The sequence below is a fragment of the Pelodiscus sinensis genome, chromosome 20 (assembly GCF_052426305.1).
Source record: "Pelodiscus sinensis isolate ZL-2025 chromosome 20, ASM5242630v1, whole genome shotgun sequence".
NCBI classification, from domain to species: Eukaryota; Metazoa; Chordata; order Testudines; family Trionychidae; genus Pelodiscus; species Pelodiscus sinensis.
In genome coordinates, this window is record NC_143071.1 from 23,769,956 (window position 1) to 23,795,960 (window position 26,005).

The 26,005-nt window shown below is 49.4% G+C and overlaps 1 protein-coding gene across 1 annotated transcript in view; it reads right to left on the reverse strand.

The window, feature by feature from the left end:
* SEPTIN9 (septin 9) overlaps nt 1-26,005 on the reverse strand; it is a 266,724-nt gene that overhangs the window by 202,036 nt on the left and 38,683 nt on the right. The window contains exon 2 of the mRNA XM_006122951.4: nt 19,366-19,422. Within this exon, the coding sequence (XP_006123013.1) occupies nt 19,366-19,422 (57 nt within the window). The remainder of the gene's footprint in view (nt 1-19,365; nt 19,423-26,005) is intronic.

Genomic DNA, 26,005 nt, shown 5'->3' on the forward strand with positions numbered 1-26,005 from the left:
GACAGATGTCTATCTAACCTGTTCTTAAATATCTCCAGAGAGGGAGATTCCACCACCTCCCTTGGCAATTTATTCCAATATTTGATCACCCTGACAGTTAGGAATTTTTTCCTAATGTCCAATCTAAACCTCCCCTGCTGCACTTTAAGCCCATTACTCCTTGTCCTGTCCTCAGAAACCAAGAGGAACAAATTTTCGCCTTCCTCCTTGTGACACCCTTTTAGATATTTGAAAACCGCTATCATGTCCCCCCTTAATCTTCTTTTTTCCAAACTAAACAAGCCCAGTTCATGAAGCCTGGCTTCATAGGTCATGTTCTCTAAACCTTTAATCATTCTTGTTGCTCTTCTCTGTACCCTTTCCAATTTCTCCACATCTTTCTTGAAATGTGGCGCCCAGAACTGGACACAGTACTCCAGCTGAGGCCTAACTAGTGCAGAATAGAGCGGCAGAATGACTTCACGAGGTTTGCTTACAACACACCTGTTGATACAACCTAGAATCATATTTGCTTTTTTTGCAACAGCATCACACTGTTGACTCATATTCAACTTGTGGTCCACTATGACCCCTAGATCCCTTTCCGCCATGCTCCTTCCTAGACAGTCGCTTCCCATCTTGTATGTATGGAACTGATTGTTCCTTCCTAAGTGGAGCACTTTGCATTTCTCTTTATTAAACCTCATCCTGTTTACCTCTGACCATTTCTCTAACTTGCTAAGGTCATTTTGAATTATGTCCCTATCCTCCAAAGAAGTCGCAACCCCACTCAGTTTGGTATCATCTGCAAACTTAATAAGCGTACTCTCTATCCCAATATCTACATCATTGATGAAGATATTGAACAGTACGGGTCCCAAAACAGACCCTTGAGGAACTCCACTTGTTATCCCTTTCCAGCAGGATTTAGAACCGTTAACAACAACTCTCTGACTACGGTTATCCAGCCAATTATGCACCCACCTTATCGTGGCCCTATCTAAGTTATATTTGGTGTCGAATTTTCGCCAAAGGATTAATGCCCACAAAACAGATATCAGACAAGATCACAAAGAAAAAACTATTTCTTGCCATTTTAACCAGAAAGGACACTGTCTCAACGACTTCACCACCTGCGTTCTTCTACAAAGACCTTTTACATCTGCACTTGAAAGGGAATCCTCTGAACTGTCATTCATGTTAAAATTCGACACTCTCCGGAGGGGCGGATTGAACAAAGACCCCAACTATCTTACCCATTACCAGGATAGCTTCCCCAATTATCACCTCTAATATCATTAGCTCACAGACATCTAACTTTCCCCACCTCTAATATCATTAACTCACAGACACTTACCTTCCTTCCCCCCCCCCCCCGCATCCCCCTTCTGTTCTGAAATGTGATTTGTCCTTTTCATATGTGTTCATTCGTTTTAATTGTATCCTTTGGTATATATGGTTGTGACTATTTTCTTCCACTATTTGATCTGAGGAAGTGGGTCTGGCCCACGAAAGCTCATCATCTAATAAACCATCTTGTTAGTCTTTAAAGTGCTACATAGTCCTGCATTTTGCTTCAGCTACACCAGACTAACATGGCTACATTTCTATTACTATTCTCTTTGTGCTAGGCACTGAACAAACGCAAAACAAAAAACCATCCCATGACCATTCTCTTTCCAGGTGAATAAGCTTTCCATGAAAAAAAAAAATCAGTGGATTAAGAGAACTGTCAAGAAACATATTTTGGTTTTTGCGGGTTGGATCTACTGGATAATGGCAGCAGTGTTAAAAAAAATCACTCCAAGCTACAATACCTGCAGGCTACATCTAGATTGGCATGATTTTCCAGAAATGCTTTTAACGGAAAAGTTTTCCGTTAAAAGCATTTTCGGAACAGAGCGTCTCGATTGGCATGGACACTTTTCCGGAAAAGCATCCTTGCCAATCTAGATGCGCTTTTCCGGAAAAAAACCCCGATTGCCATTTTTGCGATCGGGGTTTTTTTGCGGAAAACAAATCTCAGCTGCCTACACTGGCCCTTTTGCGCAAAAGTTTTGCGCAAAAGGGACTTTTGCCTGAACAGTAGCAGCATAGTATTTCCGCAAAAAGCACTGATGTCTTACAGTAGGAAGTCAGTGCTTTTGCGGAAATTCAAGCGGCCAGTGTAGACAGCTGGCAAGTTTTTCCGGAAAAGCGGCTGATTTTCCAGAAAAACTGGCCAGTCTAGACACAGCCGCAATGTATCTCATGATGGAATCTGGTTGCTGCCAAGCCAGAGAGGAACAAAGGAATTGCAGGGGATCAGAGCAGTGGCCCCTATGGCCAGTGCCTGCTGCTTCAGAGAAACATACAAGAAACCCTGCAAGAACAATTATGGGATAATCTGTTCCCACAGTTTTCTTCTGACCTCAATAGTTAGAAGTTGGTTTATGCCCTGAAAATGGAGGGATTAGATTTCTTCTCAAATTCTTTCACTATAAGAATTCTGGATATTCTTGTTGCTCATATAATAGTTCCTAATATTTCTACATCACTTTGCCATACTTCTTCATAAAGGAAGTCAATATTATCTCCATTTTACAGAAGGGGAAACTGAGGCACCAATTGGTGACAGTCACCTAGCAAGTCAGTGGCAGAGCCAGGAACAGAACTCCAACATCAAAATTCCAGCCCAGTGCTCTATTAACTAAGGGAACATTGCTTCACCAATAGCTACATGAGGAGATGAAAGCAACTCTACTTGTCTGAAATTTAAAATGAGTACTACTCAGAGGAAAAAAAGACACGAGTGTTGCATGGCTGCACGCAGCACAGAACTCATCCCACAGTGAGCCTTCATTGCTAAGTTTTTCATGCGCGAAGCCAAGGGAAGGCTACGAAGGAAAGGAAGAGGTTATGGCAGCAATTGAGCAGCACTACAAAGCTACTGAGTGGGCCACAAGAGTGGCCCCCCATCTCAGGGGGCCGCAAGATTTTCATACCCAAGACTGTCTCCTGGGATAGGGTAGTTTTGCTAATTGCACTTGAATTTGCAGGGTGTGAAGACTGAACCGGAGCAGCACTGTGATTGGACTCTTAGAGCTGTTAGGCACGGGGCAGCTGCACCAAGGGCTAGAATTTGAGTGCTTTGGCTTTTTGTTCTTCTTGATTGGGAGGAGCGTATCAAGTTTACTTTTATTTTCATTCATGTTTGTCTTGTAAACAGCTGACAAGGGCCTAGAGCTCTCAATCGGTGTGTTATGATGTATAAATCTAAAGAAAGTAAAATAAAACACATAGCAATTGCTAAAAGCACCTGTTGGTAAAAATGTAGACTTTGGTTTGTTTGTTTTTGCTCCTTTGCGTAACACTGAAGCATCTGAGAAACGTTAATAAGACCCCAAATTCACAATTCAGCAACTTAAGAACATGCTTTGCTGAATAACTATTGTACTCATCCATGTCCTTAAGATAATCATGTGTGAAAATGGTTTGCTGAATGAAAGCCTAACAGAAGTTTGTCAATTATTTCTAGGGAATAGGCTAGTATCGGGGCTTCTCACCGCTGCTGTTATTTTAGGGAACTGTGAGCTCAACAGGAATTTTATAATCAGTCATCCTGATGCAATGTGATGGGAAAAGAAGGATGCTTCAGATCACATGGGTCGCATGGTGCTGACCTTTTATGAAAGCCCCAATACTGGAGCTGTGTCTGCACGCGAGAGACACTCAAAGTGCAGGGTGTTATGGATTGGCAGCTCTGCTAGAGGGTTATCTGATGAATTTCTTGTGCCTGGACATTTTTTAAACATTAAAAAACCTTGTTACAAAATGAAAGTGGAGTCACAAGACCCAGTTGGCAGCATTTCACAGGGCCAATAATAGAGCTGTATAGAAGGAGAGTTAGGAGCAGCCTTTAGGGAAGAACTATTGACAATTATAAAAATAGCCTCCAGTTCCCTTTGGGGCTGGGTGCTTAAATAGTAACCCTGATCTTCCAGTTCCAGCCTCCTGTGAGCTTGCTGAGCCATGCAGATGTGGGAGACAGGATGTGGCTTCCATGCCTTAGCCCTCCCCTTCCTCCCCCAGTATGTTTGCTCATTCCGATGGGCTGCAGACACCAGGCATTGCTCTCCAGTGCGGCATTAGGAGGAAGCGGCTGTGATGTTGCATCTCCATATTTTTTATGGCAATATGTTTTTGAATATGCAGAACTCAAATATGCTTTAGGCAAAATGGGCACATGGCCTATCACTGAAGAACTTGTAACCCTCCTCCCCCCCCACGTGTATTTCCATTTGTATGCCAGTGTCATTCTTGTATGTGACATTAGAAATGGGAAGTGCAAGCCTGTTTATTAATCTGCTAGTGAAAGCCATTTGTGGCCCTTACAGAACTTTATGGCCTGGTGCTCAAGACAATGAGCTGTGAATAGTCTGGTGTTTCCCGTGAGCCTAAAATATGGTTGGTCCCACAGTCATGTGACATGCCACCTGGCATTGGAATCCACCTTTTCCACAGGGGGTGAAGAATTGAACAAAGATTTGCTGTCCTCTGGAAATCCTATGCAAGTCAAGGGAAGTAAACAATGATGGTCTTCAGCTGGCTTCACAGACTGCTCCCCCCCTGAGAGGCTGCATGAAAACACCAGGAAACGAAACAACTCTAAGAGGGGTGGGGAAAAGCTGCTGGATTCAGGAAAAGATCAGCTCAGGCCTGAAAAGATTTTACCTGAAACTAAGGACAACGGTGAGAAATTATATTTACGATGAGTTCTTAGTTTATTAGGCTTCTCAGGGATGTGTTTTATTTTGCTTATTAACTTGCTTTGATCTGTCTATCATCACTTGCAACCACTTACCTCCTACTTTTTATACTTAAAAACATGACTATTATCAAACACGTGTAAATAATTGTTCCCTTCACCCCCAGATAACAGCTGTGCATTTCCTTTTTGTTGTGAAAAGGGGCAAACACCTTATGAGCTCACTTGGTCTGAACTTCATGCATATTGAGCTAGATATATCCATTGGGGCTGCACTGTGTCATGTCCCTGTGACTGAGCCTTTCCAGAGCTGACCTGCTCTTAGTGCCTATGTTACTTTGCAGAGGGCTGTTACCTCAACTCTACTTTTGTTGCACAGCAGGACCAGGTGGTGGGGTGTCCCAGAGGGCTGGTAGGCTGACTCAGTGGTATGATCAGACCATCAGGTGACAGTCTCAAGGGGATCTCTGTGATCCAAGCCATCACAACGGCAAGCAGGAAAACAAACAGAATCTAATTAGAGGCTAGAATTTGGGGTTTAGGTAGCGTGTCTCCCACGCCTGAGTCAGAAGACATGGAGCTCTTTGCAAGGCAACCAGCTGGGAGCTGGCAGTACAGCGACTCTGTGGACAAACAAAGTGGCCATTATGTGATCAGTGAAAGCTCATGAAGAGTGTTGGATCCTGTTGCGTTGAGACAGTCGACTGTTAGCCAGGACACCGAGCTGATCCAGAAGGTACAGGTTCTTTAATTACCACCTTGATGACCCCACAGGTAGGTAGCAGGGTCTTTAGGATGAGACTCTCTAGGTTTCCTAACACACTCATCACCTTGACGCCTTGGTGTCAGACACAGAAGATCTGAGCTCCTCCCTTTTCCAGTGTTTTCTAGCTCAGATGGTGCCCATATGGGATTAGTCCAGGGTTACAGCCTGAGCTTTTCAAAGCTGTCTAAATAGTTTGGATGGCCATTAAAATTAGTGGGATTTGGGCATTTGCATTGTGGGAGGCTGGAGGAGGGGGAGAAGGGAAGGGTTCCTATAATTCCATGCTATTCTGAGCTGTGCTGGCATTGCATGTATTTTAGAGTCAATGAAAAAAACCACCTGGTTGGGACAGTTTGCTTCAAAATCCCCTTCTCCCTCAGGAGGGATGGACTTTTGGGAGCTTCACTGACACGTCATAATTCCCGTTGTGGCCCCATGGCACTAAGTGCCACCCCAGTGAGGGTGTGTCTAGACTACAGGGTTTTGTCGACAAAAGTGGACTTTTGTCGACAAAACTAAACCTGCGTCTACACTACCGCTGAGTTCTGTCGACATAATGTTGACAGAACTCAGCAGTTTTGTCGACGCCGGTAAACCTCATTTTATGAGGCATAACGCCTTTTGTCGATAGAGTTCTGTCGACAGAAGGCGTTATTGCATCTAAACTGTCCTTTGCGTCCACACTGTTATGTCGACAAAGCAGCTTGCTCTGTCGACAGAACTGAATGTAGTCTAGATGCTCTTTGTCAACAGAAGCTTTGTCGACAGTATCTGTCGACAAAACTTCTGTCGACAAAACCCTGTAGTCTAGACGTACCCTGAGCGACGCAACGTCCCTGGCACATGGAGCTGCCATTCGCCCTTGCTCCCGCCTTCCACCTTCCTATACTCCAGTAAGTGTGGTATTGCTTCTGCTCCTGCCCCAGTGCTCAGGCTGCTGGCAAGGATGTGTTGCATATGAACTCTTAGGCTGCAGCTCCCAAGGCTGGGCTTTGAAGCGCTGCATGCTGCTCGCAGGGTGGGGGGAGAATGGAGGAGGCTTCATGCGCTCCCCCACCCCCAGGCCAATCAGAGTGTGGGGGCGGGGGGAGCTGCGTAAAGCTTCCTTCATCCTGCCCCGGCCCTGCGAGGGGCCCATGTCACTTCAAAGTGCCACATGATCCTCGCATGGCGGGAGGAGGCTTCCCGCGCTCCCCTGCCCCCAGACCCTGATTGGCCTGGGGGTGGAGGAGCGTGCCAAGCCTCTTCCAGGTCATGAGTGCCTACTGGGAAGGGGGGGCAAAGGGGCTCCCCCACTCCCAGACCAAGGATGAAGGACAATCCAGGAACTTATAGACGGGTCAGTCTTACCTCTGTTCCCGGAAAAATCAAGTCCGGACTAACTGCCCGTGTCTACACACGGCAGGGACCCCGTATTTCCAATTAAAGCCCTAATCCTCCTGCAAGGAGGTTTAATAGGTAGTTTGATTTAGGGGCTTTAATTTGAAAAACCAGGTCCCTGCCGCATGTAGACGCGGGCAGTTAGTCCGTACTTGTACATTTCAAAAATGGCAACTGGCCGGAAAGTTGCAAATCAAGCGCGGGATATTTAAATCCCAGGCTTGATTTGCAATTTCGAATGTCTACATTAGCCTCCCTAGTTTAAACTAGGGGGCTAGTGTAGACATACCCAAAAGGCTTCTGAGGACTGGATTGCCTCAGGGGCTGCACATTTAAAATATGGATAAACACTGAAGGAGGAGACTACTGCTAGGTCTTGACATTCACCCTGCCCCTCCCCGTTCCAGATACACCGGCTGACTCTGCCATCCTGAGGCTGCTGACAGAGCACAAACGTGCCCAGCACAAGGCTCATTATCAACCTTTGCTTGCCAAGGGCTGTTATTTCCCTCCCAGGGTATTTTCAGAAGAAGGCAGATTTGTTTGAAATGAGAAAACACGTGTGTACACTTCCCTCAGCTCTTACCTACCCACCCCAGAGAGCACAAGTGCCTCTGGGAGAGGGGGCTTATTGTCAGTTACGGGGGGCACATTTTAGTGGCAGCCTCTTGTTATGTATTAGCAGCCTCTCCCTTCACATCCCCAGCCCACATGGAACGTTTGTTTAATGCACACGCAAACTGGACTCCTTTCACTCCCTGCTGCTAGCAGTGCGTGTGCCTCTTTAAGAAGAGCTGCTGGGTAGAACTCTGTTCCACCCTGGCTGAGTCTCCCTACAAAGGGCAGGAAACCCCCAGCACATCCTCTCCAGCCTCTCTGCTCACACTTCAGAGTGAATGTGCTGATGTATTAATAGCTGCTGGCAATGCAGAAAGAAAGGGGGAGGTGGAACAACTGGACTCCGGACCTTGTGGGAATTGGTTTCAGTTCCTGAGCAGTGCGAGCTCTGCTGATCATTCCTCTCCACACCCGCCCTGAGAACCCCCTGGAGCTGAAGTCTCAGTACTAAGCCATCTCCTCCACGCCCCCCACCACCCCGCCCACCCCAGCTCACTGCGCCAGCATCTCAAGGGCTCCTCTCTCCACCCACAATGACGGTAGGGCAAAGCACTGTCCTGCATTGGCTTGGGCCTGGTCTTCTGCTGGAGGAGAATCTGTGAGGATCTCAGATCTACTGAGATCTTTGCTCTGCTCACCTCCCACTCAAAGCTCCTACCTGGGGTAGGCGAAGGCACCCGAGAGCTACTAACCTAACCTATGGCATGTGCACTATCCCAATGTGTAAGCAAGAAAAGCAGCTGATCACATGCTGCATGGGTCCCAGTTCATTCTGACTATAAGTCAAGGACCCAACACTATTATTTACAGCTCTTCTTAATAAGCCAGGGCCTTGTCTTTCTTGGCACCTGCATCTGGTCTGCCACCCAGCAGGACAGCCATGCTCAGCTGGAACCTTCAACTGTCCCAGGATGTGACTGCCAGGGAGCGCAGCTTGCACAGATATCTGGGAGAGGTGCATTCTGAATGCAACACGCAATGGGTCAGATCCTGAGCTGGTGTAAATCCAAGCAGTTCTGCTGAGATCAACAGAGATACCCCGACTTACAGCAGCTGCAGATCTGGCCTAGTGAGAGCTCAGTTTCTCACCTCTACAACAGGGGCGGGGAACCTTTTTTGGATCGGGCTGCTGACCCACAGAAAAATCAGTTGGGTGTCTGCTGATCAGTAAGAAGCAAACAAAGACCCCCACAAATCCTCACAGACGTGGCCCTCAACTAAGGACCCCCACCCCATTCCCCTCGCACACCAGAGCCTGGGAGATCCCAGGTTTGTAGATTTTGTGTGCTCCAGCCCTGTGGTTGGTGGGCGGGGGCAGGGTCTGGAGCACAAGTGCAGGCTCCCTATTGGTGGTGGGGGGGGGGGGGCCCTGAGCCTTAGCAGCCAGATCCAGGTAAGCTGGGGGCTGCATCCAGCCCCCGGGCCTTGGTTGCCCACCCAAGAACAGCTTTCTGGGGGAGGGACTTCCCTTTCCACGCAGCCCATAAGGCATTCTCCTGAGACAGGAGCTCCCAGATGACACCTCTCCCATCTTAGCCAGTTTGTCCCTGCAGGGTGGATTTTGCTGCTTTGTGCCACTGAGTCATTACAATGGTTATTGCACTGCTGGACAACCCCACAAAGACCCTTTGCCAGGGTGCAGCGCAGCAGAATGCGAATGCACTGGCCCAAGAGACTCTCTGGGTCTCTTCAGTGATCTTACAAGTCCTGCTAGCAGCCGACACCCATCTACTGAGTAGGGGCCATGCTGCAAAAGCCAGGCTGGGTTGGCAACACTAAGAATCTTGAAGGCTTGGGCAGTTCTCAGCTCTCCCTGCCTGCTTTTAGGCACAAGAAATGCAACTGGGGGGGCTGGCCCAAGTCCACGAGTCCGAGAAGTATTTTGCTACCTGAGCCATCCCAACACCCACAGGAATTATTTTCATGATTCCCAGAATTCCGTCCGCAACCCCGAATGCCTCACAGCTCAGCGTCTGCCATGCACGGCAGCTGATCCCCTACTGCCACTGCAGAGGGAACAGCAAAGTCATCTCACCGGAACTAGAAGGACATGCTGCACCCCCAGATCTTCTGCAGCCTGGCTCAGAGGACAGATCCAGAGGTGGGTAAAAGGGTGCTCTGTGCCTACGGTACAATTAGGGGTTTCGATAAACACTAGACGGCAGGCGGATGTTCTTGCCTGGGAGGCTCACAACATGCCTGTGGTAAGCAGCTGGCAAGATTCCTTCAAGCAAGCCAGAGCCCTTGGCTCTGCCACTTCTCCTTGTCTGGCCGAGGAGGGAAGAGAGTGCTCAGAGCCCGTCACAAGAACCAGCCCTTAAGAAAAGTTTGCAAACTGCCATCGTGGAGGTAAACCCACCCAGGAAGGGGGATTCCCAGCTTGCCTAAAGGCATGTAGCCATGCTTCCCTCTGATGGATGCCAGACAGCTCCCTCCTTGCACCGGATGTCGCCTCAAGACTGCTCGATGCACTCCCGTGCTATACAGAGGAAGTGGGATCATGCTGTATCCCCTCCGCACATCTGCACACGCGCACACTCTCTCACACACACATGCACTCAGTCGTGGAATATTTCAAAAGTACCTGTCAACACCTGGCTGGAAATATTTCACCTCTTCTCTGCAGATGCAGGAGAAACAGCCTGTAGCCTCGCTCTCTGCGTAGCTCCTATGCATGCAAAGTAGTTTGCCGTGCTCTCAGGCAGGCTAAGTGCCTTCCACCACTGCCTCCCATCAAGGTTGCTGTGTTCCTCACTGGATACATGTTGGTGCTGCAGGCGTTGATAAGAATGTCTCTCTGGGTGCACTGTGTTCAGTTTAAGGGGGATTGTTTTGTCTTTGCAATGGAATGAGACTAGCAGAGTAAACCAGACACATTCTGTTATGACTTTCCTTCTTCTCTGCTCCCACCGCCCCATCCATCGCTGCTGCAGCAGCTTCCCATGTTCGTGTGAAAGGGCAACAGCGTAAGCAGTTTCCTCCAGAGACCGGCTGATTTTTCAGCCTGTCCAAAGGCAACAGTATTTCAGTAGTGGCTTGAGGCCTCAACCCAGATCAGGGCCCTGTTGCACTAAGCACTGTCCCAACACACAGGAGCAGAGACCCTGTTCCAAAGAGTGCACTCTCTAAACACCAAGCCAGCCAGCGGGATCATGAAAGGAAACAGCTCTATCCCCATTTCAGTCAGTGTATGCAATGCTTGTCATGGGAGGGGGCAGGGTTCAGCAACGCACTTCCAGTTTACATCCTTTCTTCCTAAAAGTGCATACCTCGAGGTTTCAGCTGGTCACAGTGGAGGTCAGGAAGGGATCCGCACTTCCCCTCCTCCACTCTCATCTGTTGGGGTTTCTAAAATCTCCTTCCTCTGAAGGGTGAGGGATGGCCACAGCTGGAGATGGGACACTGGATGGGGAGGGGCAAGACTGAGGTGGTGCTAAGTATTGTCTCTCTCCGGTGCTGGCTGGCTGTTGCTCATGTGTTCTGGGTCTAACTGATCATTACATGTGCCAGGAAAAATCCTCGCCCCCTCCCTCCCAGCTTGGCAGTGACCTTGAGTTTTTCCCGCCTTCCTCTGCAGCATGAGGATGCAGGTCACTTGCCCAGGTAACATTAGCTGCATATATTTCACTTCATTATTGCCCTGACCCTGCAGGGCCTCAGGCACCAGTGCAGCTCCCTCCCTCCTGTCCTTTGCCTGTGGCACGTAATGGTTTAGTCTCTCAGGTACACTTTGGTCTCATTTCAGCTGGGCTGAGTGTGCAGGGGTTGGGGTCGCTGGCAGCTTGTGACATACAGGAGGTCAGACCAGCTGGTCTAGTGGCCTCTCTTGGCCTTAAACTCTGCAACCACATCACGTGAAACCCAGAATATCAATATTCCTAAATATTTCTTACCACCCTGCCCACCTGGTCCCCTCCCCCCTCCATCCACCTGAGAAATCAAATACTGCCAGGTGGCCAAGCTATGCAACAGCTACTCACAATACTGAGGTCTCAACCAGAGATACTGTAGAGAGAGAGCTGAGCGCTTGCCTTCCACAGGAAGGCCGACCCATTTAAGGGTTCTTGGGTTGGGCACTCAAACCTGAGGTGTGGTGTACTGAGGACTGTGTTGGAGTTGCAAGGGGAGAAGCAGTTCTAGGTCCTGCTTACAGGGCTCTGTAGCAAAGCACACGAGTACTGGTCGCTTAGTTTGCCCCAGAAGAGCCAAATCAAAACAACATGGTGCAAGTTAGGCCTTGCTGCCTTTGGGAGCAGCCTGTTTTCTCTTTGTGTTTCTGGATTCTTGTGCATTATCTGAATCCTTAGAAATAAAATAGTGTTATATTGCAACCATCCAGCAGAAATCCTGTATGGCTTTACCCACCTTCTCTGTGTGAATGCTGTGAGTATAACATGAAGGACCCACAATCACTAGCCACTTCTGAAACTCTTACCTGTGTGCACCTAAATCATTATAAATCCCATTATCCTGGACACCAGAACCCTTCAGTGCTTGCAGACCATCAGGTAGGGCCTACAGCTCTATTCACATTATGTAATGTGCATGCAATTGGTCAGGGAAAATGTCAGTAGCACTGGGCTCATGAGGAGAAGCAGCACCGGCCCCTCCCACCCACGCACCCATGCAATTTTGGCCCCAAAGCTTGTCTGTCAAAGTGTGGCCAAAAGTGAGTGAATGGTGGTGTGAATGTTTGGTGCACAGCTTGATGATAGTGCACAGCTTGGTGCACAGCTACCTCCAACTGATGCAGCATCAGCCTTTGTTTTCTGTCCCAAATCCTCTTCCACAAAAATCTCAGAGGGGAGGCCGGGTTAGTCTGTAACTGAAAAAAACTTAAAAAACAACCAGTGGTTCTACAGCACGTAAGAGACTAACAGCAAATGTAGGTGGTGTCATGAGCTTTTATGGGCACAAGCCACTTCTTCAGATGAACGGAGTTAAGGAGTCCAGGGTACAAATAAATAGCAGAGAAAGAGAGGAGACAGGGAGGAAAAGAGAAGGAAAAAATGGGGGTGGAAATATTGTCAATAGAGTGTCTGTGCGAAATGAGGCTAATAGAGGGGCTCTAAGGACCCGGTGCTTGGCTTTTTATGTCATTAGGGTTGGAATGTAGCCGCCCATCCAGTTCAGGTCTTTGTTCAGACCTTAATTCCAGGTGTCAAACTTGTAAATGAAACCAAGTTCTGCCGCTTCTCTCCCAAGCTGCTTTTTGAAATTGCTTTGAAATAATTTCGTCACTTTGAGATCCATTAGTGAGTACCCAGGCAAGTTGAAATGTTCCTGTGAAGGGGTGGGTAGACCCCACACTAGAATGGGAGGGGTGAAAACCCTCTGGGCAGTGGAAGTCCTGCCCCTTCAAGCAGACTGGGCATGCTCCAAGTGCTGGGGCAGTATAAAAGGCCAGGGAGCAGCTCCGTCTGGGCCGGCCAGTGAAGGGGAAGGTTCACTAGACAGAGCTCCAGCATTGTTACAGCCCATAGTCCATACAGAAAGAGCTGAAAGGCCCAGAGGCAGCGACTGTTCAACCCCTATGGCGATCCAGGGAGAAACCACGCCAGGGAACAGGGAGACACGATGGCTACGTGGGATGATGCCCCGACGGGACTGGTAGGAAGCAACCCAGGGAGGGTGCAGGAGCCGCCCCTCCCACCCAGGTATCCTCGGCATATTTCGGCAGGAGTCCCCGCCAAGAGGGAGTAGTAGGCAACCCCTATTCTCATAGGGCCCTGGGTCGGGACCCTGTGGAGCAGGGTAGGCCCGGGACCCCCTACCAGGGGCAAAACCCTGACTCAATGACTCTGGCCTTTAAGCCTTATTGCCCTGCAACCAAAGGCATTTACTGACTCTGGCCATTAGGCCCTAGTACCCTGGGGTCAAGGACATCTATTGATTGTGACTAGGAGACCGCTAACCCTATGGAGCAGACTACCGGTGGATTGTGAGTCCTGCACGGGGCAAGGGAGTTATGGACTAGCGAGTGGGCCGGGAGTCCGCTGACCAATCAAGTGTAGCGACCGCACGTCAAAACAGCCATAGTCACGTGATGGGGTGGGCAGACCCTGCCACAGTTCCCCACAGGTCTCTGTGTTACCATTTTGAATATCGGATTTGTGTCCATTAACCCTTTGTCACAGAGACCTGAACTGGATGGGCAGCTACATTCCACACCCTAATGACATAAAAAGCTAAGCACCGGGTACTTAGAGCGAGTGGCGGATATAGGGCAGGCGAGCGGGGCAGCCGCCCTGGGTCCCACGCTTCAAAGAGCCCCGTGCATGCGCCAGGTCAAAGGGGCAGCCCCGTGAAATTGTGCTGCCCTGGGCCCCGCAAAATCCTCATCTGCCCCTGCTTAGAGCCCACTCTATTAGCCTCATTTAGCACAGACACTCTATTGACAATATTTCCCCCCATTTTTTCCTTCTTTCCCTCTTTTTCTCTGCTATTTATTTGTACCCTGGACCCCTTAACTCCATTCATCTGAAGAAGTGGGTTGTGCCCACAGAGGCTCACAAACACAAAGAGGACGCATTTCAAATGCCAGCCTGGCACTAGCGCCTAAAAGGAGTGAGTAATGCATGCACATGTGGGTACTTTTTGGCACAGGGCTGCACACAGCTGGGGTAGCCCTTCTGGTGCATAAAACAAAAGGGAATAGAGACTGCCTTAGGAAATTCAAATGACCTCATCTAGGAACACGTTCAAGTCAACCACGCTTCAACAACCAGCTGTTAACTCCTTTGCTGCTGGTCAAAGTGAAGGTCAGAGGCCAGGCCTCAAAGAATGACCTTCCATCAGTATCCCAATCACAGCCCCAAACTCTGCAGACCCCCTCGGACTAAGCTACTGAGGTTGGAACCGTTATAACCAAATATGCACAGGGAAGTTTTCAGCAGGCCTCAGCCACTCCAATGGAGAGTCATTCAGCTCCAGAAAGCACCCTATGTCGCTGAATCCTTCAGGGCTATATTTATCCTCACAACTCTGCTGTGAGACGGGGCCGTGTGGTGCGGTTATCCCCAGGCTGCAAGTGGGGACCTAATACTTGCCCAAGGTCGAACAGGAAGTGTGTGACAGAGCAGGGAATTGAGGCACCTCCCCTCCCCCACAGAACCTAACCACTGGACCTAGCTAGATGGCATCCTGGAACCAGAGGAGCTGTCCTGCTTACTGGCGAGGCAAAGTGGCATTGGTACAGCAGGGAGGGGAGAAGATGGGCTTGGGGTCACGGGGCCAGGGTTCAAGACAACTCTGGGCCAGTTCTTCACACCATTGCTGATGGACAGAGCTCTTTAAAATCTGGCTTGCAGGGTGTGATGGCAATGGAAAGGCCCCTTAGGGCAGCAAAAATTAAAACGCCATCCCTGACTGAGCAACAGTTATAAGGGAAGCCTCACAATCAACCCAGTTATAAGTGCTCTGAAGGGCAAGGCAAGAGAGTGGGGAGAGGAAATTTGGCCCTGAAATGAATGGAAACGGAGCCAATGGAGCTGTAAATATTGACTGTGGCATAAGCCAAAGTGCTGAACTGCTCATTAAGATTTTCAATGTGAAAAAGTTTTTTAAAATAAAAAGGATTCACACCAGAAAAAGGGAAAAATACATACTCAGTGTCTGAAGAAACCATTCTAAAGCAACTATTCTGTGTCTTTCAAACTAGCACCTCTGTACTCCAGGTACACTGGGACATCTACTAAGGCCTTGTCTACATTAGCATGTTTCATTGAGAAAACTGCCTTTGGATGACAAAAATCTCTGAGTGTCCACATCACAGCACGACAAATGTTGTGACATATAGCTGTTATGAGACAAAAAATGTCCAGCGCCATGAGGGATTTTCGTTTCTGCACTGTCGACAATCACGCAGTGTGTACCAGATGGGCTTTTTTCTGAGTAAGTCTGTGGCACATTGGAAACAGGCATGGTGACTGTTGATCCAAATGCTCCCCAGCTCAGAGCAATGTGGAGCTTTTGGATCTAATCAATGTGTGGGGTGAAGATTTGGTGCAATCAGAGCTGCAAGTGAACTGTAAGAACTGGGTCACATATCTCGAGCCCTGTGTGAGAAGGGGTATGAGCGAGACACCCTACAATGCAGAACCAAGATCAAGTAACTCTGGCAGGCCTAGCACAATGCAAAGGAAGCAAACAGCCAGTCTGGTGTTGCCCTCAAAACATGCTGGTTTTATAAAGAACTGGAGGGAATTCTGGGTGGGGACCCTATGGCCAATCCTGTGACAACTTGTGCAAGGAACTGGTCTCAAGCGATGTTTGTGAGGATGCTCAGCAACTCCTCATTGAAGAGATGCTGCATGCTAAAGCAATGGAAGGTACGTTGCTGTGCAGGTTGGTGGCTGAGTGGGCGGCGGCCATGTCCCTGTGCCATAGGGCAGGGTTATGTGTTTTCCTTTAGCTCTCTCTTTTCTAAAACTCTCCCGTGTGTTTGCTTTGACGCGTGTATAATGTTGATTGCCTCAGGGAAGTGTCTAGTGTAGAGAGAGCACCTCAGAGTAGGGACATCTCAGCCCCTGGTCTAGTGGCCAGAAGGTTGATGGGTTGAGCCTCCCAGGAATCCTGGGCCCAGCTTTGCTGGAATTACAAGGGCTTGGCCACACAGGAGAGTGGAAGGGGAGCCCTTGAGGTCAGGGGGTCTCTGTGTAAATGGAGTGGGAGCAGGGACTCAGATCCTTTCACTAGCACATTTCACCGGGTAGTGTAGAAGCCAGGACAGTACTGCACAGTAGCAGTACCATTCCCCTACTTACTCAAGGGGAACATCTACACGGCAGCATTGTTTCAGAATAATTGACGTTATTCCGAAAATCATAGTGCGCGTCTACACTGCAAGCCATTATTTCAAAATGTCGAGCTGGAGGACTTCTCATTCCAACTCGTGGTAACCCTCATTTCACGAGGAACAAGGGAAGTCCCAGGAAGAGTATTCTTCCTTCAACTTCCTGCTGTGAACAGGAATTAAGCTATTTCGACTTCAGCAAACACTTGTGGAAATGGATTTATGGAGGCAAGCAGCAGCCAGTTCCCTCTGTTCCTCAGCATCTCCTACAGAAAGTTTCCCCCAGCCATTTGGATAGCTGCATCCATGGCTCTATTTGAACTAGCAGTGAGCAAGCAGTGCAGCAGGCAGGTGGAGCTGTAGGTGGGTATCTGTTACTCACAGAGCTAAGTGCTGGGGCTCTAGCATTTTATGTGCAAGCAGCTTAGGCCTGGATGAGTTCCTGAACCTCCTGGTGCCACACTGAGCTAAGTCCCTCCTGAAACTCGACCCTCATTCTAGACCCACACCTCATACTCCTGCAACTGGGGAGGAAGTTGTTTCCAGGCTCCCCAGCACAGCCGTGAGAAGTCATTTCCCAGGTTGCAAAAACAAAGGAGTCCACTCCATTTGAAATGGGGTTTGTTTTCCTTGGGAAATGTCACTGCACTGGCGGTGCAGCCCAACACATGGGGACTTGCACTGGCACTCAGCAGACCTCGACTCCAATCCTGCCTTTGCCACTGACATGCTGGGTGGACTTGGGCAAGACACTGACCCTCTCTGAGCCTGGTTCCCAGCCGATGCATCACCTGTCTTGTCTAGCTGCTGGGAGTGACCCTGTGTCTGTACAGTACTTCTGACCATTCATCCCTGACCTTGGGGTATTAGATAGCAATAACTGTGGAACTCCCATCGGGGATCTTGCTGGACAAGGGACATCATTTGGCAAACAGTGGCACTGTGTCTAATCTGCGGATTTGCTTCAATCCCACAGACAGAGACAAGCACCTACAGGATCTATATAGTACATTTTTAAAACTGAAATGCTCACCTGGAGAAGTGAAAAACAGACAGAGCCAGAAGAGCACCCAGACATGAACTACTTCAAGACAGGCCAAGAAGAGAAAACAACAGAATTCAACTTGTCATCACCTACAGCCCCCAACTTAAACCCCTCCAACGCATTATCCACAATCTACACCCTATTCTGGAAAATGGCCCCTCACTCTCACAGGCCTTGGGGAAAAGGCCAGTCCTCATCTACAGACAACCCCCTAACTTCAAACAAATTATTTCCAGCAACCACACAGCACACCTCCATCATGCTCATCCAGAAACCCACCCCTGCAATCAACTCCAGTGCCAACTCTGTCCACTCATCTACGCAAGCGATTTCATCACTGGATCCAACCATATCAGTCACTACATCAGGGGCTCATTTAACTGCACATCCACTAATGTGATCTATGTCATCAAATGCCAGCAGTGCCCCTCTGCCATGTATATTGGCCAAACTGGACAGTCTCGACGGGAAAGAATTAATGGACACAAATCAGATATCCAAAAAGGCAACACACAGAAACCTGTTGGAAAACACTTTATTCTGCACGGATACTCATTAGTGAATGTCAAAGTCACCGTGTTGTTTCAGGCCAATTCCGCAAGTCAAATACACAGGCGCTAGGGTTCCTCAAGCAAGATTGGTGCTTGGTACATTGCTAGGCTAAGCACAGCACCTCTGTCCTTCCAGCCCTGCCTCAGCCAGAACCCTTCCTTTGTATCTCTGACTTTCATTCCATCCTGGTTTTCTCCTTTTTGGTTCCCTCTAAGCAGTTTTCTGGGCTCTTCCCACTACCCCCCTCAACTCTACCCAGATGGAAATAGATCCAGCCCTGTCCCCAAATCCTTTGCATTGGCTGCATTGAGCATCTTCCTACTGGGGACTTCTGCAACATCCCCCATACCAGTGTTCCCTTTAAGATGAGCTCTTGGACAGCCACCCAGAGAGCCTCCCAGCTGATTTGCAGAGCACACACAGCTGCCCATAGCCAGCAGCATGTCCTTCTATTGGTAGGGCACATCTGTACATGTCTCTGTGAACATAACAAAATTTATTCTACACATGGGTGGAAAAAATAAGAGGGAACATTGCTCCTTACTACGGCCTTTCTGCTCTTCTAACTGAGTTCCACTGGCCTCCTCTGAGATCTGGACACGTGGGATGTTTGGGACTGAGCACTGGGTTAGTGCAAATCTCAATCATGACCTCTTAGATAAGTGCAACCCCCCAGGAACCAATGTGGCCTAAGTAGCCCCCAGGTGGGTCTAAGCTGCACCAGGGTCCAAGCTGGCTCCAGGACAATCCCAGGCCAGGTTAGATCTAATGACTCTAAAAATCTATTACTCTATAACTTCCCATATTCCTAAAGTCCATGCTGCCCTCGGGCATTGCCCCTATTGCTCCATTATCTCCTCCCCCGACTGGGCTGAGTTCTCACAGTTAGCAGCCGCAGGACTGTAAAGCTCTGCTCATACCATGCAGAGAGGGATTCCAACCGAACCAAAATGCTGCTGAAGAGAGACGAGAGAGAAGTGCAGCAATGAGTCTGCGAGACACCTGTTTAAAGAGGGAAACCCTCCCACCAGCTTCCCACTGAATTGGAAACAGCTTAAATCATGTCAAGCTGCAATTAAGAATGTCATTTTAAGCAGAAGCACACACAATCCATAAATCTCCATGTGCAATAAAACATAATGGCTAAGGTGAGTGAGCAAGAGCCATTTATTACCAGAAATGTAATTCAGCCTCAGGGTACTCTCACTTTCTGCTCACGGTGTCAAACCCTTGACTTAAGGTGCGGCTTTCTCATGATCTGCCATTCAATAGGTAATTCATCTCTAATTCTACAGTGTCAAATACATAGGGTATGGAAGCCTCTCTCTGCATTCATTAGCAGCCAGCTCCCCTTCTAACAGCACTTGATATTTGACAAAAGGTGGAAGAGCTTCTCCCTAACAGCTAGGCGGCAAGCACAGGAGAAGTGACCTTTCTACCGGAGGAGAGCATCTCAGGGAAACAGGTGTATTAATGCCACTTACTTGGACTTGTTGGGTCGCCAAGCCGCCGCAATCTCCCGCTGGAGGTCCTGTTGATTCCTAGAGCAAAAAAATCACTTGTAAGGTGCAAGCTAACAAATGTGAATCAGGAATGTGGTCTGGTGTCCAAGCTGTGATTCCTGATCTGCCAAGTCACCCATATCCTGCTGGCGTCTGCTTTGTAAAGAAACATGGCCTATAACATCTTAAAAATGGGTATTCTGAATGGAGAAATATTTCACTGATAACCTCCAGCTTCCCCTGAAGTTTACAATGGCTGATAGTGGTTGTTACTATTATTTTGTAATTTCAGAAGCTGCAGACGTATTTAAAGATCATGAAATCGGAGAAGAAAGTTCTGAAGTAATTGGGTGGGACACAAGCATCTTTCAGCCTAGGACTTTTTAAATATATATATTCATGCACAAGAATGTTTTCTCCAGCGAGAAGCCACAGACATACCCTGGATTTTGCAGCGAAGTGAGTTTTGCTAAAACACGCAAACCCAACATTCAACCCCTATCAGTCTCTGTGTTGGTGCATGCCCATGCAGGGACTGAGAAGGGATGACATTTGCCTCCCGTATCTTGGGACTGCCCAGAATCAGCATGGCCTCGGGTGCAGGTTAGATCAGCAATGGTCTGTGTGCAGCACCGCAGAACACATTTCATTACCACATCATGACCCAGACACATCTGTGAACACATTCTGTGCTGGGACCTGAGTGGCTGTGTCCAGACTCGGGTTTTTTCAAAAAAAGTAGCCTTTTTTCGAAAAAACTTCACCTGCGTCTAGACTACAGCCGCGTTCTTTCGAAATTAAATCGAAAGAACGCGGCTTTTCTTTTGACGGCGGTAAACCTCATTGCACGAGGAAGAACGCCTTTTTCGACGGAGATCCGTCGAAAATAGGTGAGTGTGGACGCGGGGAGGCCATTTTTTCGAAAATAATGGCCTCCAAGAAGAACCCCTGGTGGACAATCTGGGGCATGCCTTGCATGTCTCTGGTTCCTGTCTGCAGCCATTTCTTAAAGGGACAGGCACCCTCACAGCCACTTGTGGCAGCAAAGCAGCCAGAGCACACGGCTGGTGAAGTGCAGCATGTCCCAGCCCCAAGACCCTCTTGGCCCTTCTAGAGAGCCTTCTGGGGACCCAACCAGGGTCTCCAAACGCCGGGCACCATCATGGTCTGGGCCAGAGCTCAAGACCCTTCCTGAGCTCTGGGGAGAGGAGGAGGCCTTACAAGCCCTAAAAAGCCGGCGGCGAAATGCGGACATTTATGGCCGCATGGCAGAGGCCCTGGCCCAGAAAGGACACTACCCCCGCACCCAGGACCAGGTGCGCTCCAAAGTTAAGGAGCTGCGCCAAGGGTATGTGAAGGCCAGGGAGGATAGCTCCCGTTCTGAGGCAACCCTCCACTCCTGCTCTTATTATACTGAGCTGGACCAGATCCTGGGTGGTGATGAAGCACGCACACCACGGCGTCTCGTGCAGTCAGGCTTGGCGGACCCTGTGGTGGACGCACCAGAGCAGGACCCAGAGCAGTCTGGAGACGGGGACATGGTGCCAGAGGAGGACAGTGACGAGACGGCGACCCTCACCCTGGAGCCAGTCACACAGACCCCAGAGGCCTCCCAGGTGTCATCTGATGCCGGAGATGAAGCAGCAGGTGAGTGCAGTGAGGTTGTGTCACACCCGGGGGAGGGGGAGGTAGGTTGGTGCACAGTGGGTGATGCACAAGGGAAACCTGTAATGCTCAGGCTGATGCCCAGGTCACACACGGTGTTACCGTCAGAATGTCTGATTCCCCTGTCTCAAGGAGAGGGCATGCCCTTTTGGACAGCTGTTGCACACATGACTGATTGTGACAGAAATGTAGCCGTGTTACTCTGATCTGAGGAAGTGGGTCTGGCCCACGAAAGCTCATCCCCTAATACACCATCCTGTTAGTATTTTAAGTGCTACATAGTCCAGTTTTTTAGGACTGGTTGTGTCTTCCTCTTTTCCTCCACAGCCGGACCAGCCGTGCAAGAGGGCCGCAGCACCCCAGCCCCACCTCCATCTCCATCTCGGGGACATGGGAGCCGCAGACACAGGTGTGTGTATGCGGACATCCTGAGCAGCATGTGGAGGCCGTGCAGGAGCTCAACACCATCCTGCGAGAGAGGGCGGAGGCAGAGGATCGGTGGCATGACCGGCTGATGGAGGAGCTGGTCCAGCAGCGCACGTCCCTGAGTGCCACTCTCAGGGAGGTCTGCGGCTTGCCTGCTCCTGTGCCTAGTCCTGCTCCTCCAGCACCCCATGACCCTGCCCAACCAAACCCCCCTTCCACAGCAGCATCTCTTTCCCCCCTTGGACCTCCCTCTCCCCCAGCTCCCCCAGTTCCCCAGCCCCTCTCTCCCCCTGGCCCTCCTCTCCCCCAGGCCTCCCAGTCCCAAGAGCACCTACCCGCTGTTATCCAGCCAACCGACAGGTGCACCACCCGATCCCGTGGCCATGGTGGACTCCGAACACGAGGCCCAAGCAGGAGACTGAGATCAGGCAAGTACCGTGCAACCTGATCCCCTTCCCCCCTCCAGGTTTCAAGTCCCCTTCCCTGCTCCAGGTTTCAAGCACCCCCATCACCCCAGTTAAATGACAAGGAAAGTGTTCAACAAAATGTTTATTGTACATAGTTTGGCATGAAACTATATTTTCTACATCAAAAATGAACAAAAGCTTTTTTATGTTTGCAACAGTTATACTATTTTCCAGTGAGTGATATTTAATAAAATAAAACAGAACTTATTATTTTGAGACAAACCCTGGTGTTTATTATTTCTCCAAACAGAGTCAGGAGATGGGTTGTGGAGGGAAGCTTCTATTGGGCCAGGGCCCAGTCCCCAGGCAGAAGCCCCTCAGTAGAGTCAGTGGCCTCCAATTGAGAATTGCTCCCATAGGGCCTCCCGTATGCAAACAGCAGACCAGTGAGCCTGGCAGATAGCAGCTGTCCGGGGCTGGGCAAAGTGCCTCTCCTGACCATCAGCACCTGTACCCCACCCTGGTAGGAAGGCCTCCCCTTTCCTCTCCACCAGGTTATGGAGAATGCAACACGCGGCCACCACCTCAGGGATGTTGCTCTCCCCCATGTCTAGGCATGTGAGCAAGCACCGGAATCTGCCTTTTAAACGTCCGAACGCACATTCCACCTGGTTGCGAGCCCGGTTAAGATGAGCATTAAAATGCTCCTTGCTCGCATCCAGGTGGCTGGTGTAGGGCTTCATCAGCCACAGCATCAGGGGATAGGCGGCATCAGCCACTATGCACACCGGCATGTGCACATCCCCAACCGCAAAGTCGTGATGCGGGAAAAATGTTCCTGCCTGAAGCCTCCGGTGGAGGTACGAGTTCCTGAAGATGCGGGCATCATGTGCCCGCCCTGACTACAAATGTCAGAAAATTGGCCACGATGGTCGACCAGGGCCTGGAGGACCATAGAAAAGTAGCCCTTTCTGTTAATGAATTGGGCTGCTCGATGGGGCGGTGCACGGATTGGAATGTGTGTCCCATCGAGCGCTCCTCCACAGTTCGGGAAGCCAAGGGCAGCAAAGCCGGCCATGACGCTGTCCAGATCTGGTAGACAGACGAGCCGGTAGACAGATCTGTTCAGCAGCTCCGAACTGATGGCCCTCACCACCTGCAGAACGAGACAGATAACAAAATGTTAGAAGGGGTGCCTTATCTCTTAGGAGGAGAACCCACCACCCACCTTCCCTCTCAAACACCCCGGGAATCCCCTCCTCAGAACTCCCCCCCCCCAGCAGTTCAGGGTGAGTGGAGGCGCTCCCTCCCACTCACACTCCACTTTGCCCTTCCTGACAGTCTCCCTTCCCCCCACCCCAAACTGTGACTGTCCCCAGACAATGACTTACCTCCATCAGGATGTATCCAACAGTAGACCTGCCCACTCCAAATTGGTGTCCCACGGAGTGGTAGCTGTCGGGGGTTGCCAGCTTCCAGAGGGCAATGGCGACCCTCTTTTCCACGGGGATAGCGGGCCGCAGGTGGGTGTCTTGCCGTTGCAGAGCAGGGGTGAGCCAGGTACACAGCTCCTGGAAAGTGGTCTTTCGCATCCGGAAGTTGCGTAGCCACTCTTGGTCATCCCAGAGCTGCATAACGAGTCGGTCCCACCTGTCAGAGCTGGTGTCAAGCCTCCAAAAATGCCTGTCCACAAAGAAGTTTGGAGGCAAGGGCAGTGGGGCTGAATGACGGACGATCCCTTCGTACCTCTGGTCTGGGTCCAGATGGGGAAGTAACCTCATGACTGTGTCATGCAGATGCAGCAACACTTGCAGTATGATGGCGTGGGGCCATCGCCTGCCCAGGGGCAGCTCTGGCTCCATGCCAAAAAAAATGGGTCTAAAACAGAAAAACCTCCACACAAGAAACCTGCTGGGGTGTCCCAGGAAGCTGAGCACTCCAAACCAGCACTGCAATGCCTTGCTTACCTCCTACATGGACAGCAAAGGCAGCTGCAGGAGCAGAGCAACGGGTGTTCAGGGGCGTCCCTTTAACCACGCGTCTTTGCAAAGGGCAGGCAGCAGCACCCGGAAGGAAATGCTGCCCCCATGCCCTGGCAGAAGCAGTTCTGGGTGGCTTTTAATTTCGAAAGAGTGTCCAGCAGTCAGGACGCTCTTTTTCGAAAAAGCGGATCGATTTTCCGATCCGCGTATTGTAGTCTAGACGCGCTCTTTCGAAAGAGGCTTGCAGTCTAGACATAGCCATGCCTCCTGTATCTTGGGACTGCCCAGAATCAGCATGGCCTCGGGTGCAGGTTAGATCAGCAATGGTCTGTGTGCAGCACCGCAGAACACATTTCATTACCACATCATGACCCAGACACATCTGTGAACACATTCTGTGCTGGGACCTGAGTGAGTGGTACCCACTGCTCGATCCATGCCCCTCAGAAAGGGCTGTGACACTGCAAAAGGACCAGCGAGTACTGGTGTGTCCAATTTATCACCTCTCATTTGTATTAGTGTGTTGGTTAAATTGGCTGAAATATTAAGCACACCCCTGTGCCCTCTGTTCTGGACTGATGATCATCCTGAGGAGACATGTATAATGATTTGGTTTCAGAAGCCTTTTTCAATGAGTTAGTCTTTCCAGAGTTAGAAGGGGAATTAGGTTCAATGAGTTAGAAGGGGAGGTAGGTGTGAACCACCTACCTCCTGCTCAGACAGTGACAGAGAGTTACAGAGACCGTTTGCCCCATCCTGGAAGAACGTATTTCTCTTTGAAAGGTGACACAATTTCTCCTTCATCCCATTTCAAATACCCGGCTCCAGAAAGAGAGTACTAATCTTCCACGTAGCTGGGTGGTGCTGCATTGTCTGCAAGGTTAGAGCAACAAACTGCAAGCAGGATTTCCTGGGTTTTGTCTCCAGTTCTGCTACCTCTTCCTTTGCAAGTGTGATGGATAGGAGGAGTGCAGTGACTAAAGGCTTACGCTCAGGTAGCTAGCAGGAGTTGGTGGAAAGCCAATGGGAAAGACTGTTGAAATTTTAATTGTATATAGATACTTACCTGCTTCTTCCTTTGTGTGAGTTCTAAGTTAAGGGCTGGAGGGAGCAACATGCACTAATCAGAACTGCCATGCCTACAAAGGAATATTGGGCATGGGAGTAAACTGGACTTTGAAGTACGGACCGGCACAGATAGTGAGTAGAGAGAGGAAGGCATGTTTAGTCACGATCAGGGTATTTTTCTTTGTTGTGGTTGTTTGGTTAAGCTTCTCTGTGTAAAATCCATGTTCTCCCCTCCCAATTCTCTATATTTAAGCTGTACCCAAAGATATTATGTTCCCTGTGTTTTAATTTGCTTTTCTCAGTTTTTTGTGTAAAACCTAGCAAGCAAATATGCTTTATTAAGGATATCTTTTTGGTTTTTGTTAATAAAATCATCTTGTTTTAAGGTAATGATTTGATTCTTGTGTCCTGGAAGGTAACAGGTCTGTGTGTATGCCTGTCTAGCCTAACAGGTCAGCTATCAAAGACACAGTTTGTTTTCTGTGTTTTCTTGTTTCTTTTTTCAAGCTCTCTTGTGGCAGAAGAGCTTGGGGTACCCTGTGGAAGGAATTCAAGTGTTTCTTGCTGGTCTTTCAGGGTTCTTAAAAATCACTTGATGGTGGCAGCCTATTTTCCAGTGTCAGTGCCTCTGTAACTCAGAGGAGGTTTTGTTTTTGTTTTTGTAAGCAGAGCCTACAGAGGCAAGGTTCTTAAGGTTGTTTGTGGGTTTCCACCTTCGGCACTCAGAGTGCCAGAGTGGGGAACAGCCCCGAGAGCAAGTCACTTGACTTCCTTGTGCCACAAGGTACCCTTGTGAGAATAGCCACAACTATTGGTCTTCCACTTGTGCTGTGAGCATTAAAGTCTTCCTCATTGATTAACTCTGATTTCAAACAAACAAACAGATGAAGTGCCCCGATACAGGAATCTACACCTCTCTAACTGACCCTGCTTTTCCTTGATGCTACAAGCAATGGAAATTACATCATGGATCCAGTGGATCTGCTGACCTGGTTCCCATTGCCTATAACTGAGATTCCAAATAGCATCCTTCAGTCTCTCTTGGTTTTTACTGGAAAACTGGGGGGCATAGGT